We start from the raw sequence: 16,704 nt of genomic DNA on the forward strand, positions 1-16,704 counted from the left end.
ACTCATAACGTTTACTCTCTATGTAATAATGGAATTATGCTTTTTAATTTTAATTTTCGTAAACAGTGAGATATTTTCATTATTAGATATTTAAACAGAAACACCACTGTTGTAACAAGAAACTCATGTTTCAAATGTTAAAAATGAACACTTAGTGTTAATAGAGATCAAAGGAAGCTGGGATACTATCAATCTATAAAGATCAAATTTATAGCTTTGGATTCGTAATGTTTTGTCTTATTTTTTAATTTACAAATTTACTTGTTTTAATCCTATTAAACCGATAATAATGCGAGGCCGAATTCTATTTAAAAACCAATAAAAATAAACTAATAAGAGGAAACCTTTCTATCAAATTCATAGGAATAAAGACATGGGCGTGCCCAGCAGCTGAAAGAAGTGAAAAAATTAATTATTGAATAAATTTTTTTTTTTTCAAGCAAATACTAATTATAATAACTAATAAAACACTGGGACGATTATATATAGTTTTCTTAAAATTTTGGTTTTCATTCTCCTTTTCTATGCCGCAATGTCACAACCTGATCGACTATGGCTTGGCTTCCCCAGTTTTGATCCTGGGTATGCCCTTGAATAAAACTACACTAATTTAACGAAATGATATAAAGAGAAAAATGACAAGAAAAAATTTTATTTTGTTTGGTATTGTCTGATTACCAAGGAAAGGGTTACGTATCAATCAGTTAACGAAATATTGAATTTGATATTTAGATATATATATTTTTACCCGCCATGGTTGATAATGTATTGATAGAATAATTAAGTTAAATAAAGATACAATTAAAAGTGCACAAAATACATAGTACATAGAGTTTAATTGCGATTGAATCATTACACTTTCGATGAAACTGAAACTTACCATGTTCTTAAGATGGCAGAAAGGTTTTATGCTTCCTTAGAATAATCTTTTTTAATGTGGTTGCTTGGTTAGGAATAGAAAGGAATTTTGTATTGTAAATGTTCTGTATAACAAGTGCCTTCGTACTGGCTAGCATAATGAACCCTGGTATGCTTTAAGGTCGCGTATCAGTTGGTGTCAGCAAAACGGAGGAGCACCTTCCTCTAGATTGGATCCTCTCCACTGCCGCCGTCATTCTTATGGTAAAGTCACTTGAATCATATCACTTAATATATATATTTATAGTTACAATGTAAAATTTTATTTCAATTTTTTTTTTTAAAACCGCATTGATATTTTTTTTAAATATCTATTATTACATCGCCATTCAATCATAAGTTGTGAAAGTCATTGTTGCATCAAATGACAATACTTAAGTCCGTGATAGAATCTATCCATTCAGAATATTATTTCAAGCAGCTTATTTATAATTTATAATATTATATGTTAAGCTAAAATTATTTTTAATCATTCATTGTTTCCAGTAGGAATCAATCTAGGATCGGATGCTTCCTCATGTAAACGGTTTATTCTATACATATACAACCAAAAATATATGAATATAAATAAATGTTCAAAATATTATAATGCATTTTTATTTTTTTTAAAGGCTAAGTAATCACTGTCCTAATTTCTTATTTATTACTGCTCTAAATACAAATATTCTTTAGATAAGTGAATATTTCACGCTGCTTCAGCGATAAAAATTGTCCAGGTCTGTTTAAAAAAAAAATGGTAATAATAATTGAGAACAATTAAAGATTAAGAGATGTTAATAATATTTTTTTTAAATGTGTAGTAACATTTATTGAAAAAAAATCCAGGAAATTGAGTTAGTAATCTATACACATTATTGGAAACGTAAATACTGAACTTTAAAGAAAATAATATTCTTTCACAGTTTAGAAACTCGAAATTATTTTATTTGAAAAAGAAATGTATTGACATTGACAACTATCCATTAGTAGCAGTCCATATGATGATTTGAATTTATAATCGGAGGACTTCTTCTTTTGAAATGTCCCGGAGGATAATCGGAAATCAACGTAGTTGAGAATTTGTACTGGAGGAATTTTGTGGTTATAATGTTAATGACAGGATAAGTATCGATTTCGGCACAAATGTGAATTGTTGGGTATTGAGGATTTGGTATTGTGACAATTGGGTACGGGAAGTAGTGGTATCTTAAAGCTCAGGTCCTCCAGACAAGCTTGTCTTAGCACGTAGAAAGCTTAGTGTTTATTTATTAAATAATTAAATTAGTTTTCTAGACGTTTCAGTATCGTATGAATATTTCATGTTATTCACTTGTCCAGAAGATGTCCTGGAGGATAATATAAAAACTCGAATAAAGAAAATATCATTAAAGATCAGAATATTGTCTTTTAAGTACGATGCAATTAGTTTCATCCGATTAAGTAATGCTATTATATTCCTTATTTTTTTAGAAATACATTCAATTCAGGAGGGCATGGGAACTATCTTGTAATTTACATCAAATATACATTAGAACTATTCTCTTATTTACATATAAATTATATTATTTACAATGTTACTCAACCACAAAAGCTACTCATAATTGACAGCTGCTCAATTGACTGTGAACTTAGAAATACATTTCTTCAATAAATAATTAAATATTAAAAAAAAATATACTTTTTTTTCATAATTACCTGTATTAGAAAGTCCCATTGCTCCAGTATTTTATTCAGGGTAAACTTAGGGCTTCTGACGGGAATCCAATTGTTTGTTCTCAGAGAGGGTTAGTTCCTTACCTTGTTTTCTATCTTATCTATAATGGAAGAATCCGTCTGAAGTTGATAAGTATTTTGTTGAGGCAGTTGTTTAGAATAGCTTCATTTGACAAATGCCCTTTATAGGTATGTATAAATTTAATTATTTTAGAAGATAATTTATCCCTTTTTATTTCTTTAAATAACTTTAAAATGGGCTAATCGCTTTTGTTAGTAGAAATAACAGTCACGTGTGAGCTTAGCAATTATAAGAATTTTTGAATTAATACCAAGCACAAATGTACTAATGGAAGATTCATATTTTTCTTTACAAATGTTTCAAATTATCTCTGATTCAAACGATAAATTCATTTACGTTTTATTGTAAATCTTATACTCAACATATATTTGGGATGTTCTGATCACATACACATAAACACAAAAAAAGTAAGAAACAAATCGAACCAAAGCGTTTGATTAAACATGAAACAAAGGATTTCTTTTTCATATCGAATAAGAGGAAAAAATCATAAAATCTGGACAAATTTTGTATTTTCCGCGTTACAATTATTCTGCGTGAAATTAAAAAAAAAATAAACAATTAACATCTAATGATATGTTCGAGGTACGGATATAATCTGTAATGCACATTACAGCATATATGTTACTGGGACATACATTGCACAATGTACAATCTAACATATCTCCACAGTATTTTTTAATAAAAACTGTTTCGATTCATTTTTCTATTTATTTATATTTTGTTAATGCCAACGATGAATTTCGAGAACGATGAGTTTTCAAATCATTGCCGATGTGACCTTTCTATATAATATAAAATTTTTTTCTTTTTCAAAATTAGAGTTATTTGGTAGATTTCGATTTGAATGGGACAGTTGTTCGATTGCCGGATCAGCAAATTGCACTTTCTCATGATTATTGAATGAGGTTGTTTATCTATTACAGAGCGCTCATTCACTCGAATTTTTAACATCAATGAATTGTGAAGTATTTTATAAGAGTATGATTGAATTTATGAGTATTAGAACACTGTGAGGGAGCCTTAGGACCCATATTGAAACCTGTGCCGCTACAACTCCTCAAGGTTCTGGCGCACACTACTTTCTAAGGAAGCTTTGGTTCTTGAACAATGGTTTTTCAAGAAGATGATTTGTTCATTATCTCACTCAAACGCCGCATCCCTCCCCCCCCCCAATTAACGGTACCCACTTTATAGAGGCTAGGTGTTCCTTGGGAGCGCTTCCGAACCTACAGGGTTGACTCACGGCTACAATAATAGGATAAATAATTATCTGCTATGATCGTATTCGAACTTTTGCCCGGGAGTTAGTATAAAGCGCCTTAATGACAGAGCTACCCCTCGCCGTTTTATAATATTAGCACTTATATGTTACCCGCTTTTCCCATGAATAATACATGTGAGACAATAAAATCATCAAAACGGGACTTTCCTGTGAGTTAATTAACGGTGAGCTAGATTTTTTTTTTAGTCACTTTATTTAAATTCAAATGAAGGAATTTTAAGTTCTTTTTTCAACCAGTAAGCTTTAGGCACCGAAATTTTCGGATGTTTTATCAATTGTTCACCTAAATCTCAAAACCCAGACTGGCTTCTTCTTGAGTTTGAAGAGGAGCCCCATTACCAAGATTTCTTCACAGGAAAATATTTAAAAACATAAACCTTGAAATGGCATTTTCTCTTGTTTTTTTTTTTTTTTTTTGGTACTTGCAAAGTATTCAAAGAAAGTGGAGATCTTTATCATATATTTCACAAACATTTCGTACTATATCTTGTCTCTATATTGGCTATGTCTCTATCCACCAAGGGTTAAAAGCAATTGTAAAGATTTTTTTCATGTTAAAAAAAAAAATCATTTATTTAAAAAATTAAAATGGGGCCGTTCAGGACTTCATACAACGGGATTTAGGCTAGGATAGATGGTGGGGGGGGGAGGAGAAGGAGAGGTAACCGAGAGGGCACCAGTCTTTAAACGGCACAACGCTGTGTATAAAAGTTGGTACGCTGAGTGGAAAACAAGATACATAACCATTCCATACACACAGCCAAGGGGTTTGCCCGCTTCGAAATTCTTTTCGGGTTGCAGGAGCGTCGCCAGGACTACCAGGATACATTAATGGGACAGAATGAAATAGCCTTGCAAAAGTTGTGGGCCTCAGGGATCGGATTCGCAGGGAGAAAAGTAAGCGAGTTGCACAACATAATTTAAATTACGAAACCTTATGGACAAAATAAATATTGGGACGGTAGTATACAGGAATGTGAGGACTAATAGAGGAAAAGAATTGCAGAGGTATGAGGGTCTATTCAGTGACATCATTTGTGAACATAATATTGTATTAGGAACATAGCGGGAAGTGTCAGAGAACCTAGAAAGAGGACAGTTCTCCATATAAAACATTTAAAACTTCCGGCAATGACAATATAGAGACTGTAGTGTTCTCATATCGCCTCCCCTAGAAATGTAGTTATTATTATTTGTTTCTTTTATTTGTTTGTGATTTTTGTTAATATTATTTTTTAATAATATTTTTCATGTTATTGTCCATGCAGTTATTTTTATTTATTTTTAAGTTCAATTTATGTAGATAGCGTTTACTTTTGGCAAGCTTTTGGGTTTCAGAATGTTATTGGTGTAAGTATTTTTCTTTTTTACATAAAGATAGAGTTACGAGTTATATGAGGGTTATATAAACATAGAGTTTACGAGAACTGCTTGTATATTGTTTAACGTCAATAGTTTACTGTAAATAGTTTTAGTATTTTTTTTTATATATATCTTATTATATTTTGCAGTTTAAGTTTAAGAGGATGGGGAGAGGGGGGACTAATCTCTCCTCATAGCTCCCCGAGTTACGGCCTGAGTAGGATATCAACTGACGGGCCGTATCAGCTGATGAAATGTATATATAACATTAGAAACGATCAGAAACCTGCTGGTTCGAACCAAATATTCCTTCCTCCTCAAAATCCTATCCTTATTATACCCTCATTCATCTTGATCGGGCGGAAAGATAGGGGGGAACTTTTTGTTCATGGTGGTAAAAATAGTTTTACAACCCCCTTTCTCCCAATACTCCTCATGTAGAATACCTATACAATAAATCTCTCATACAGTCCTCCTTAAGTCTGATTCGATCGTATATTAGAATTTTACATTTTTATCAACGTTCCTTCCTTAGATTCCATGATTCTGATCATCAATCGGCACAAAAACCTATCTCTGGATCTTGGCCACCTCAGACAGCGTCTGTTAATTCGATTAAGTGGAGCTGTCCTCCAGAGCACCAAACAGCTTCCTGGAATCTTCTTTCACACCATCAGATCATCGTAATTTGGGTTGGTTTCCCGGTCTTATTCCATGTAGATGTACATTGAGGAGATTCCTAGGAATCTTACGGGTAATTCATTGTAGCCATATGCCCAGCCCAACGAATCCTGCTAAGCTTTACTATTTTACATTATTTTAATAGAGCGTACTACATTGAGTTTGTTTGTTCGCATTCTCAGTAGTGGGCCATATATAGGTCTCGATATTCACTTTCAGTTTCACTTTTAGAAAAACTCGTGTTTCAGATCTTTTAAGAAAGAAACACTGGTCTTAGTAGTGCCTTATGTAGTCTTATTTTGTAGCTCTTTAAAGTAAACTGCTCCCAAGTTGTTGACGAAGTCCAAAATTACATTTATCAGAAGATGCTATCCTTCTTATTATTTTAGCCGAAATAATATTATTCTCGATTATTTGGGCTCTCAATCAGAAGTACAAATTCATTAACGCCAATTATTAAATTAACGTGTTGGGCCAAAAATTGGTCGGGGACTTCATTAAGAGGCTTCACTTCATTAGTGACTACGAATTTGGTTTTCATCGAGTTCAATAGACCCATTTTTCGGCAGATGACTCAAGGACAAGGAATGCCTCTTGTCCAATCATCTTTCAATGATGTTCAAATCATCTGTATAGCCAACAATGTGGATTTTTTTATAGAAGATAGTTCCTCTTGATTGGATCCCAGATTCTCTGACTGCTTTTCCAGACACAAGCTTAACATGCAAGGGAGTCTCCTTGTCGGACTCCATTTGCAACTGTTAATCCCTGAGAGTGGTCACCTTAAATGCTACCTTTATAACAATAAGTAGACTGTTTGATTAATTGTAGATTTCCCCTGACGAAAACCACATTGATATGAACTCAGGACTTTTCAACATGCTTGTGAAGTATATTGAAAAAGATTTCATTGTCGCATGGTAACAGCGAAAAGACCTGTAGTAGAATTTGTAACCAATAAAACTTTCTTTCTTTTGTGATTTTATTCCACCCTTAATCCACACCAGCTGCAAGTTTTCTTCCACATGTTTCCCCATTTTGATTATGGCTGCTTTGTATATGGTTGATCGTCTAAAAGCGATGAGACTGAAGAAATTAATGAATTATTTAATTATATTCGGCGACAGCGTGCTCTCGTATCTCCAGACGGTATATTGAGTTAATGTGGCTTAATATTTGTTTCTGATAGCACTTGTATCCCCATCAATCTTACCCTTGGTCATTCTAGTTGTCCACGAAGCTACGGACTTACTTGTGCAATATGACACGTCGTAGAACTTCATTACTTACTGGTATATATTCATAATTCTTAACATACCATCTATCTAAATGATAACTTGGTTGTCTCTCGTCCACGAGAGGGCCTTCCGGTACTTTACAAGGACCTCACCAGCGTCAGGTTGATTGTCGTGTATATCTGGTAATATGTGGTAAAACTTCACATACCAGAAACAGCCCTATTGCGTGAAAATAGGGAATCGGCACATAGTATGTCTTGTGTCGTTCATATTAAATAAATTAATATTTTAATGTCATTTAAGGTGTTAACTACATCGATTTAGCAACCTCCTAACTGCAGCTGCACCGATTCTAAGACGGAGATTGACCGTCCTTGAATGAAAACTTGACCTTCCTTCCATGATTAGAATAGGATAGTTACCTGTTGATAATCTCCTTCCCTCGTCAAAAATAACGGGGAATGGGGGGGGAGTGCGATATTTATGCATTTCTTGTGTTATATGTTAAATTATTCGTTTAACGGATAGTTGATCCCCAAGAACAATGTTCATATGTTTTAAGAAAAGTTAAATGGAAAAAAATAAGTTTTTTCAACTTACCATGCCTCGTTTGTTATAACAGAGATTTAAATTTTTAGGATCTTTAATTTTTTAATATCTGGTAAACAATCTTTATATTTTCCAAATCATCACTGATGTTTTTCTATGGATTGAATAATTTTGAGTTTAGGTAGTAATATACTGAATAAAATTCGAAACTTTCAACTTTTTAGGGTGTCACGTCAGAACATATCTGAAATTAACCCTAGATCAACTTTTAGAAACTTTACCTCTCTCAATTGCGTTCCTAAGTTATTTTGAGTATTATTCCCAGTTCGAGTCATATTTTGGGACAATGTTAGCGAATTGTCTCTTGTTTTCAAATTATAGGCATACATGACTAACCTCGATGATAACGGTATTCTAATCCATCTTTGTTTTCACTAATATTTCGTTGGTACAGTAAGTGCTAAAATTCTATGGTACACTGAGCTAGTTGTCTATGACAGTGGGAGCTAGGGTATCCCAAGCGTCTCTCAGGGGTGCCTCAAGCGAACTTTCTCAAAATATTAGAAAACGTAGGAAAGAAAACAAATTAACATATCAAATATACAGTGCATTCTAACATTTATTTCACACTGTTTTTGTCTTCTTTTCCTATAGAATCGACCGCTTTAAGAATAATTGTTTCGCAATTGTTTTTGGCTCGACAAGGGTACCGCAAAAGTTTTTAACCCAACAGGGGTGGCGCGAATTTTTTAAGCCCAAGAAGGGTGCCACAGTGAAAGCAAATGAGAACTGTTGTTATAAGACCTTTTGGTTGTTACTACTGAGTCATTTTTCCAACGATATTATTTAACTGGTCAGTTCTAGTCTTCCTAAAGTCCTGTCTTCTCAAGAACCTTGATTACGTCAATTATAATTTCGTATTGTTATCATTATTAGTTCGTATTTTGATCATTATTAGTTCGTATTTTGATCATTATTAGTTCGTATTTTGATCATTATTAGTTCGTATTTTTATCATTATTCGTTCGTATTTTTATCATTATTAGTTCGTATTTTTATTATTATTAATTGTGCTCATTCATACCCATTTATTGACGTTATTTATTTTTTTCCAGGACATGGAGGGTATTTCGTTGAGCTCACGACTGCACGATGTTTCAATGTTCGTCATAGGTCATATAACGTTACAAAATGTATTTTTCTGCCTAATTGGCTGGATAATCTACAGGTTACTAATAAAACCAATGAACTATGTTAAGGTAATATAAATAGTACATCCAAATAATTACAACATTCTATCCATTTAGGTACATTAACAGATTTGAAATTAAACAACTCTAAATGATGAAGGATTGAAAGTTAGGAATATGATTTATTTTATTAGAACGAATATCAGCGAGCTTCTGATGTGAGCTTAAAGAAGAAAAAAAAATTTGATATCAATCTTAATTTTTTTTTAATGATATAATTGGATTTGTTGTTTACTTAGTATATCTGAAATTGTTCAAATTTTTACTGTAAGGTAGTAAAGCTTTGGAATTTTTAAAATAATTAATACAATTTTTTTTTAACTTTCCAAATCAACCATTGAACAGTTCTAAACAAAGATTTTATTAAAATTTCATCAAACCTTTCCGAAATAAGATAAAACTGTATTAACTTTAACCAAATGTACATATTTTCAGTTTTATCGAACAAGAACCTTCCTCAAGGATTTAGAAATAATTCATTTCTTGGCTAATCAGATTTGATCAGGAATAAGCTTTTAACGCTGAAAATCCTTTAATTTTTTTTTTAGTTAGAATCTTTTCTGAACGAGCCCTTCAATTAATTTATCTTTATCAATTAGTTACAAAAAACTGATACACCCTGTATAATCTTAAAATTATCGTTTGATTTATTAAGAATTACAGTTCTGTACTTCTTCAACTTTTAAAATGTAATTAAAAATTATAAATTGCAGTTTTTTACAGGGTCTTTGCGATGTCGGATGGTTAGAAGGCCATAAGAATCTTAAAACAAGAGTAATCGGTAAGATTCCTCCCGTCTACCCAAATGGTTGGTTTGCTATTGCAGAGTCGGACAGTCTGAAGAAAGAGCAAATAATATATGTTGCTGCATTAGGTATGCATCCTTTAATCAAAATTTAAAACATTCTGATTTTATGTTAGTTAAATTGTACTTTCTAAATAATCACAGTGGCAATATGTGTACGTTCGACACAAATGTTCACAGAAAAGTGGGAGAATCTTACACAACCTTAGATATAATTCTTGGTTTATTAGTCGAAGGCCCTGAGGATACAGAAATAGTTATTGGTCCGACTATTGATTCTTGGGTCATTGCCTTTTATATTTCACACTTTACAGCAGTCCCATCCTTGCTCCAGATCTGCGTTGAAGGCAGTGAACAGAGAATATCAACATCTCCTTGGTGTGGCAAGAATCGATAGTTAGAAGTCCCATAAAATAGACCCATGAGATATCCCTTCTGCTGATACATGATTAATATTCGTGTATTACCCTCTTTCTGCTACAATCATTTGACTTAAAAGGGTCTTCAAACAGGTTATTAAGACAGTTTTATGCACCCTGATTCCACATGCTGGAGAATACATACTCGACCTTACTCTGATTCCACATGCTGGAGTATATACTCGACCTTACCCTGATTCCACATGCTGGAGTATATATTCGACCTTACCCTGATTCCACTTGCTGGAATATATATTCGACCTTACCCTGATTCCAAATGCTGGAGTATATACTCGACCTTACCCTGATTCCAAATGCTACAGTATATATTCGACCTTACCTTAATTCCACAAGCTGGAGTATATACTCGACCTTACCCTGATTCCACATGCTGGAGTATATACTCGACTTTACCCTCATTCCTCATACTGGAGTATATATTCGACCTTACCTTGATTCCACAAGCTGGAGTATATACTCGACCTTACCCTGATTCCACATGCTGGAGTATATACTCGACCTTACCCTGATTCCACATGCTGGAGTATATACTCGACCTTACCCTGATTCCAAATGCTACAGTATATATTCGACCTTACCCTGATTCCACATGCTGGAGTATATACTCGACTTTATCCTCATTCCTCATACTGGATTATATACTCGACCTTACCCTGATTCCACATGCTGGAGTATATATTCGACCTTACCCTGATTCCAAATGCTAGAGTATATACTCGACCTTACCCTGATTCCAAATGCTACAGTATATATTCGACCTTACCCTGATTCCACATGCTGGAGTATATACTCGACCTTACCCTGATTCTACATGCTGGAATATATACTCGACCTTACCGTGAGTTTTAAGCTTGCTTACAAGGTTTAGAATGGGATCACCCTGATACTCCATTCAGTAGTTTTCTAGTCTGTTTAATCTCCTGAGGTACTATGTAGAGCATTTTTCAGGTGATTAACAATAGGGAATGCAGGGATGTTCCAAGCAGCGAACGAAACATATAACAACACCCGTTAGTTCTTGTAAAGGGGACGGAACATGCACTTGCCTCTGTTGCATGTTCACTTATATTTGTTAAATCAATTGACGATTTTTAGATAAATAACCTTGTTTTTCAATAGCAAATCCATGGTTGTCTTTTTATTATCTCCGGTGGCCATATAAAAAAATATGTATTCTTTATTGTTCCAAAAGTGTGTCATTCTATTATGAATTAAATAAAAACTAATTCTTTTAACTGAAGAGTTGGAAATTTATTATTATTAATTAAAAAGAGGATTTTACTCTTATTTCTCATTTATCACACAATCCTCTGTAAAAACAGATTTATCAATAAATTCTTGGAAAGATGGCCTATCTCTGGTCACAGTGTTATAATTTCTCATATAAATTAACTAAGTTTCCTTCCGTGATAATATCTAATTTATTAAAACTTTATTATTGGCATTACAGGAGAGAATTTCGCAGTGTTCCGTTCGAGCAGCGGAAAATCAAGGGTATTGGATGCTTATTGCCCTCACTTAGGGGCGAATATGGCTGTGGGTGGGAAGGTAGTTGGAGATTGTCTACAGTGTCCTTTTCACTTATGGAAATTTAACGGTGCTACTGGCCAGTGTACTTCTATTCCTTACACCGATAAAAGTAAAAAAAAAAAATTCTTTTATTATTACTTGTAAACATGTTTAAGAATTCAATGTTATTTCAGCTGATTGGATAATATCAAATAAATATTTAAAGGTTTTTTTTTGTTTTTTTTTTAATAATTTATTGATTGATATTTACAACTGTATACACATATATACAACAAGTAAATTTGCTGTAGGTGACATAGTAACATGATAAAAAGATGTGGAGAATCTACCCACTGATAGAACTCCAAAAACATTTCTAGAGAAGAAGATCTCGAGGCCATCTTCTTTTCAGACGCATAGGAGGATTATTAGGTAATGAAGGAGAAGCCAGGTTAGAAACAAGTGGATTTGGGTGGTTTATTATGGAAGGAACGGTATCTGGTTCTGGCCAAATCGGCAACATATGGAATATTGAGGTCCTGATGGATGACTTGATTTGTGACAAAGTAAGGAATATTAAGGATTTTACGAAGGATTTTGGACTGTAAGGATTGGATTCTGGAGGAATTTGATGGTTTAGTGGAGCCCCAAAGCTCAACTCCGTATGTCCAGAAAGGCCTTATAATAGTCATGTAGATCAGTCTTTTGTAATGGATTGGCAATTTAGACCGTTTGTCTAGTAAATGTTGCAACAGTCGGAATCTACGAGCAGTTTCTTGTCTTTTTAGTCTTGTATGAGGATTCCATGTCAGTCGTTTGTCGAGATGTAGTCCTAAGTAACGGATCTGTTCGACAGGAATAAGTGGGGTATTATTAAAGGATATTGTAGGGGAAGAGGTCATGGGTTTACGTCGAAGGGTAAATGTGATTTAGTGGGATTTATTGGAATTTATTTTAATCCTCCAGTTTTGGCACCATTCTTCGAGGGAGGTGATGTAAGTATCATTGTTCATTGACAATAGACATGTGTCATCGTCATACGTGGTGAGGTTGTGTTAGAATGGGTTGGAATGTCAGCTGTGAAAACTGTATAAAGGATAGGACCAAGGATACTACCTGAGGTACAAAATATTTAAAGGTAAATATTAAAACATTAATGAATGCAATTATGTATAATTTTAACTGTACTTCCTATCTAAGACGTCTTACTTTTATCATCCCAACATTTGGATGCCTGCAGAGTGCTTTTAAGCCATGATACTTAAATACCTTTCTATCCCAAAATAATATTTATACGTATATATTATTCTTCCATCTGAATACATGCATTTTCCAGGCCAGTAGAGTTTTTTCAATAACATCTGTATCATCTACGAAGGTAGATTTGTGATTTTTTTTTAATAATCTATATTCTGGTCCTAAGTCCCTTACGAACAAAATCAGTGAACATGAATGATTGCTCATTATCTAGCTATGAAGTAGTTTTATTTTAAATCATCAAATTGCTGATTTATATATTTTACATTTGATTGGTAGATTGAGATTTAAGGAGATGAAGAAGCCGTTGTTTAAAGAAATTTAGGAAAGTAATAGAAATTCTAAAAGGCGGAGCAGACTTTCGAGCCAAAGGAGGAAGAAGTAAGAAATCTTCTCAATGGACTTACGAGAACCAAATTGAGCTGTAGACAAGCTAGGAAATCCCTCGAAGATTTTGGTACAGCTCATTCCTTTTTATACTATCATAGAGCTTCTTAATGTCTACGAGCACGTGGAAAGTGTTGATATTGTAGTCCCATTACCATTCTAGGATGCTTCTGACAGAAAATTATTGGATTCGATCAAACCTTTTTCGACAGTTAATCCTTTCTAAGTTTATGAATAAATAAAACTAAATAATAACTACTGATTAAATAAGAATAAACGAAATTATTATATGAATTTGGCGATACGCTACAGCAGTTCAACCAAGCCTAAGAAATAAACGTAAACAACTATAATCCAAAACATAGCATTGCCTTTATAATAGATAGACTACACTCATCAAACCCTTAAATAGTATTCATAATCCATCGTTTGATAGAAACTGTCGTTCAATCACTTTTTTATTCAGGTTTTTGTCCAAATCTTTAGGTTTCTTTTTCGCTCTTACATCGGACTTCCTGAAACAGTAATCTGACCCGTTCTAATATAATTTCGAGGTAGTTTTATCCCCTTAGACCTTGCCAGAGTCATGATCATGAACCCTGATAAAGAGCTCTACGCTACAAGGAGAGCAACGTGGACCGTGGCTTATTTATTAGTTGATCTATAGACTAAGCATAGGCAGTACTCTAGAGTGGGGATTCATAAGATAACCTAACGAACGCCCTATTGTCAGGTAGCCGATCCAATATATCATTTTTGAGGAGCTCACACCATGGAATGTGTTCCACACACATTGAGGAAAAAACGTGTATATCATTACTAATCATAACAAGAATTATAGCAATGATGAATTTTATCATTTGGACGACAGTTAAAAAGAAGATATAGAAGAGAAAGAAGATATCCTTGACAAATTGAAGGACAATGAATTGTATATTGCTTACAGCAGATAAAATTTTTCTAACACTGAGAAAAAATTACTGAGAGGATAAGTATTTCAGGAGATGACTTTGAGAAACATGGAAATGATTCTCTGAAGTACTCAACGGAGCGGCCTCGGCTCGAGAATCCTAGGTTTCAAGGAGGAACTTGAAAATGATTTAACAATACATGGAGTAACGAGACAGTTAGATGCTAATTAATGAAAGGATACTGTACAAAAAGAAAAAAATTTTGGGAAATTCATAAGCCAAAGAATGTTGAAAACCTAAAAACTGCCAATGACTCTCGACTTTTCATTCAAAGAGTTAGTAAGAGCAGAAGGACATTCAAACAAAAAGTAACATTCTGCAGGAATGAACAGTGAATACTTACATGGAAAATTCAAATCTTGCAAAGATGGGTGGAACGTTTTAGAGAATGAGTGAGCTCTGATCAGCCATGAGTCTGAAATAATTAAGGTTGAGAGAAGGTGGAACAAGTATTAAACGAGTGTTATTCTCTTCATCAGGGCTGAAGAAAAGATGCCTAAGGATCGATACCACGGAATATTTTACAAGAAATGCATGTAAAAGTAAGGAGATGCACAAACTGCAGTGTTGTTGCTCTCATCAACCTACAAATTCCGGTCTAATTTCCTGTTTGAGAAACTAGATCCATTCGCTTCCACTTAAAAACGTAAAGGGTTTAGAAGAGGCTACTATTAAAAATATATTGTTTTATTTTGGTTAGTAAAGCTTTGAGGTTTATAAAAGATTGTATATTCAATTTTAATTAGCATAAGGTTTCACAGGCACTACCAAGTTTGCCCTACTATGTTAGAACATATAGATATCATTGAGATCCCAAGAGTAAGTATATATGAGTTAGTTTAGATCTTAAAAACTGAAACGACCAGTTAATCTTACTAGCTGATAGGGTTGTTCTTAGAGAAAAGTCATGTTTCCTTTTTCACTGAAGGAAATAAATTTGGAAGAAATGGTTCTAGATTTCAGCTCAGAACAAAAATATACCATGCAGGCTCAAGAAAACATCCTGATATATTTCAATATAAATGGACAAATGGAATTTTTTAAATTTTAGCATAAATAATAAAAATGCATTTCAATAGAATGAAATGATGATTAAAAAATATTTTTTAGTTTATTGCTTACTAATTTGTTCTGCAAGTAGTTCATAATTATAGATAGGTTAATTTCATTTTAATGAGATACCTATTTTATATATTACTTGTTAAAACCACCTAAGCTAAAGATCTTAAAATAAAAGTTGTATCTATGGTGGAATAGGGTATTATTATTATTAATTTTTCTTTATGGGTCAAAATAACACAAGAAGTTAAAAATCATTCATGGTAATTTAATAATTGCAACATAAATTGTATATATTATCTATTAAAATACTATAAATGAAAGTTAAAAAAAATAAAATAAAATCGATTTTACACAATTCTTATTGAAACAAACTAAAATAAAGCTGAGAAAATAAAATATACATTTATAGTAGTATTGAGAAGCCTATTATTTTTTTTTTCGTACAATAAATTAAAAAAATAATTACAAAATAAATACAATTAAATAAATAATTAATAGTTCTAGTTCTTCAGTTTATGACAAAACAACCGTGAATATAAGAATAAAGATATATATATATATACGAGAAGGTTACTGGTCCATCACTGATTTATAGCTGGTGACTCATTTCGAACAAAAATACACAGAATGTGGAATTCATGTTTTAGTTCAACGTTTTATTTTAACTGGTAATTTCAGAGATTAAGCGTACGCTTAAAGATTCTGCTATTTATTTTATTAAATTAGTATCCATATGTTATAATTATTTAGGGTTTTCATGTTAGTATGAATATCACTTTTTTTCATGATTTAATTGTTTTGTCCGTGGATATATTCACAGTTCCAAAAACGGCAAAGGTGAGATCATGGAAAACGATCGAGACAAACGGTTTCATCTTTGTGTGGTACCATGCAGAAGGAGAGGACCCTTCTTGGTTTCCGGAGGAAATACAAGAAATAAATCATAACAAACTTACATATTTTGGAAGAAATCAGTTTCAAATAAAGTGTCACATCCAGGTATTACTTTAATTATAAGTTTCATATACCATATTTATATATTATATACTAAGAATTTATTTATATATTTACATACTATGAAGGAGGGTTAAATATTTAACTAATATGTCATAGTACCAGTGATGCGCTGGGATCTTTTGAGCTCTGCTCTACCCCTCACACGTGGGGGATAGAGTGGGCTCAGGGATCCTCAGGTCGATTGTGTAAATATTGTATA

The 16,704-nt window shown here is 33.0% G+C and overlaps 1 protein-coding gene across 1 annotated transcript in view; it reads left to right on the forward strand.

Moving 5' to 3' along the window:
* The window catches only part of nvd (neverland), a 35,051-nt gene that overhangs the window by 1,303 nt on the left and 17,044 nt on the right, over nt 1-16,704 (forward strand). Inside the window, exons 2-6 of the mRNA XM_014427927.1 lie at nt 1,040-1,122; nt 8,923-9,066; nt 9,781-9,931; nt 11,753-11,941; nt 16,309-16,487. Of these exons, the coding sequence (XP_014283413.1) occupies nt 1,040-1,122; nt 8,923-9,066; nt 9,781-9,931; nt 11,753-11,941; nt 16,309-16,487 (746 nt within the window). The remainder of the gene's footprint in view (nt 1-1,039; nt 1,123-8,922; nt 9,067-9,780; nt 9,932-11,752; nt 11,942-16,308; nt 16,488-16,704) is intronic.

The sequence above is a fragment of the Halyomorpha halys genome, unplaced genomic scaffold, assembly GCF_000696795.3.
Source record: "Halyomorpha halys isolate HHAL.00 unplaced genomic scaffold, Hhal_1.1 Scaffold682.1, whole genome shotgun sequence".
In the NCBI taxonomy this organism is placed as follows: Eukaryota; Metazoa; Arthropoda; class Insecta; order Hemiptera; family Pentatomidae; genus Halyomorpha; species Halyomorpha halys.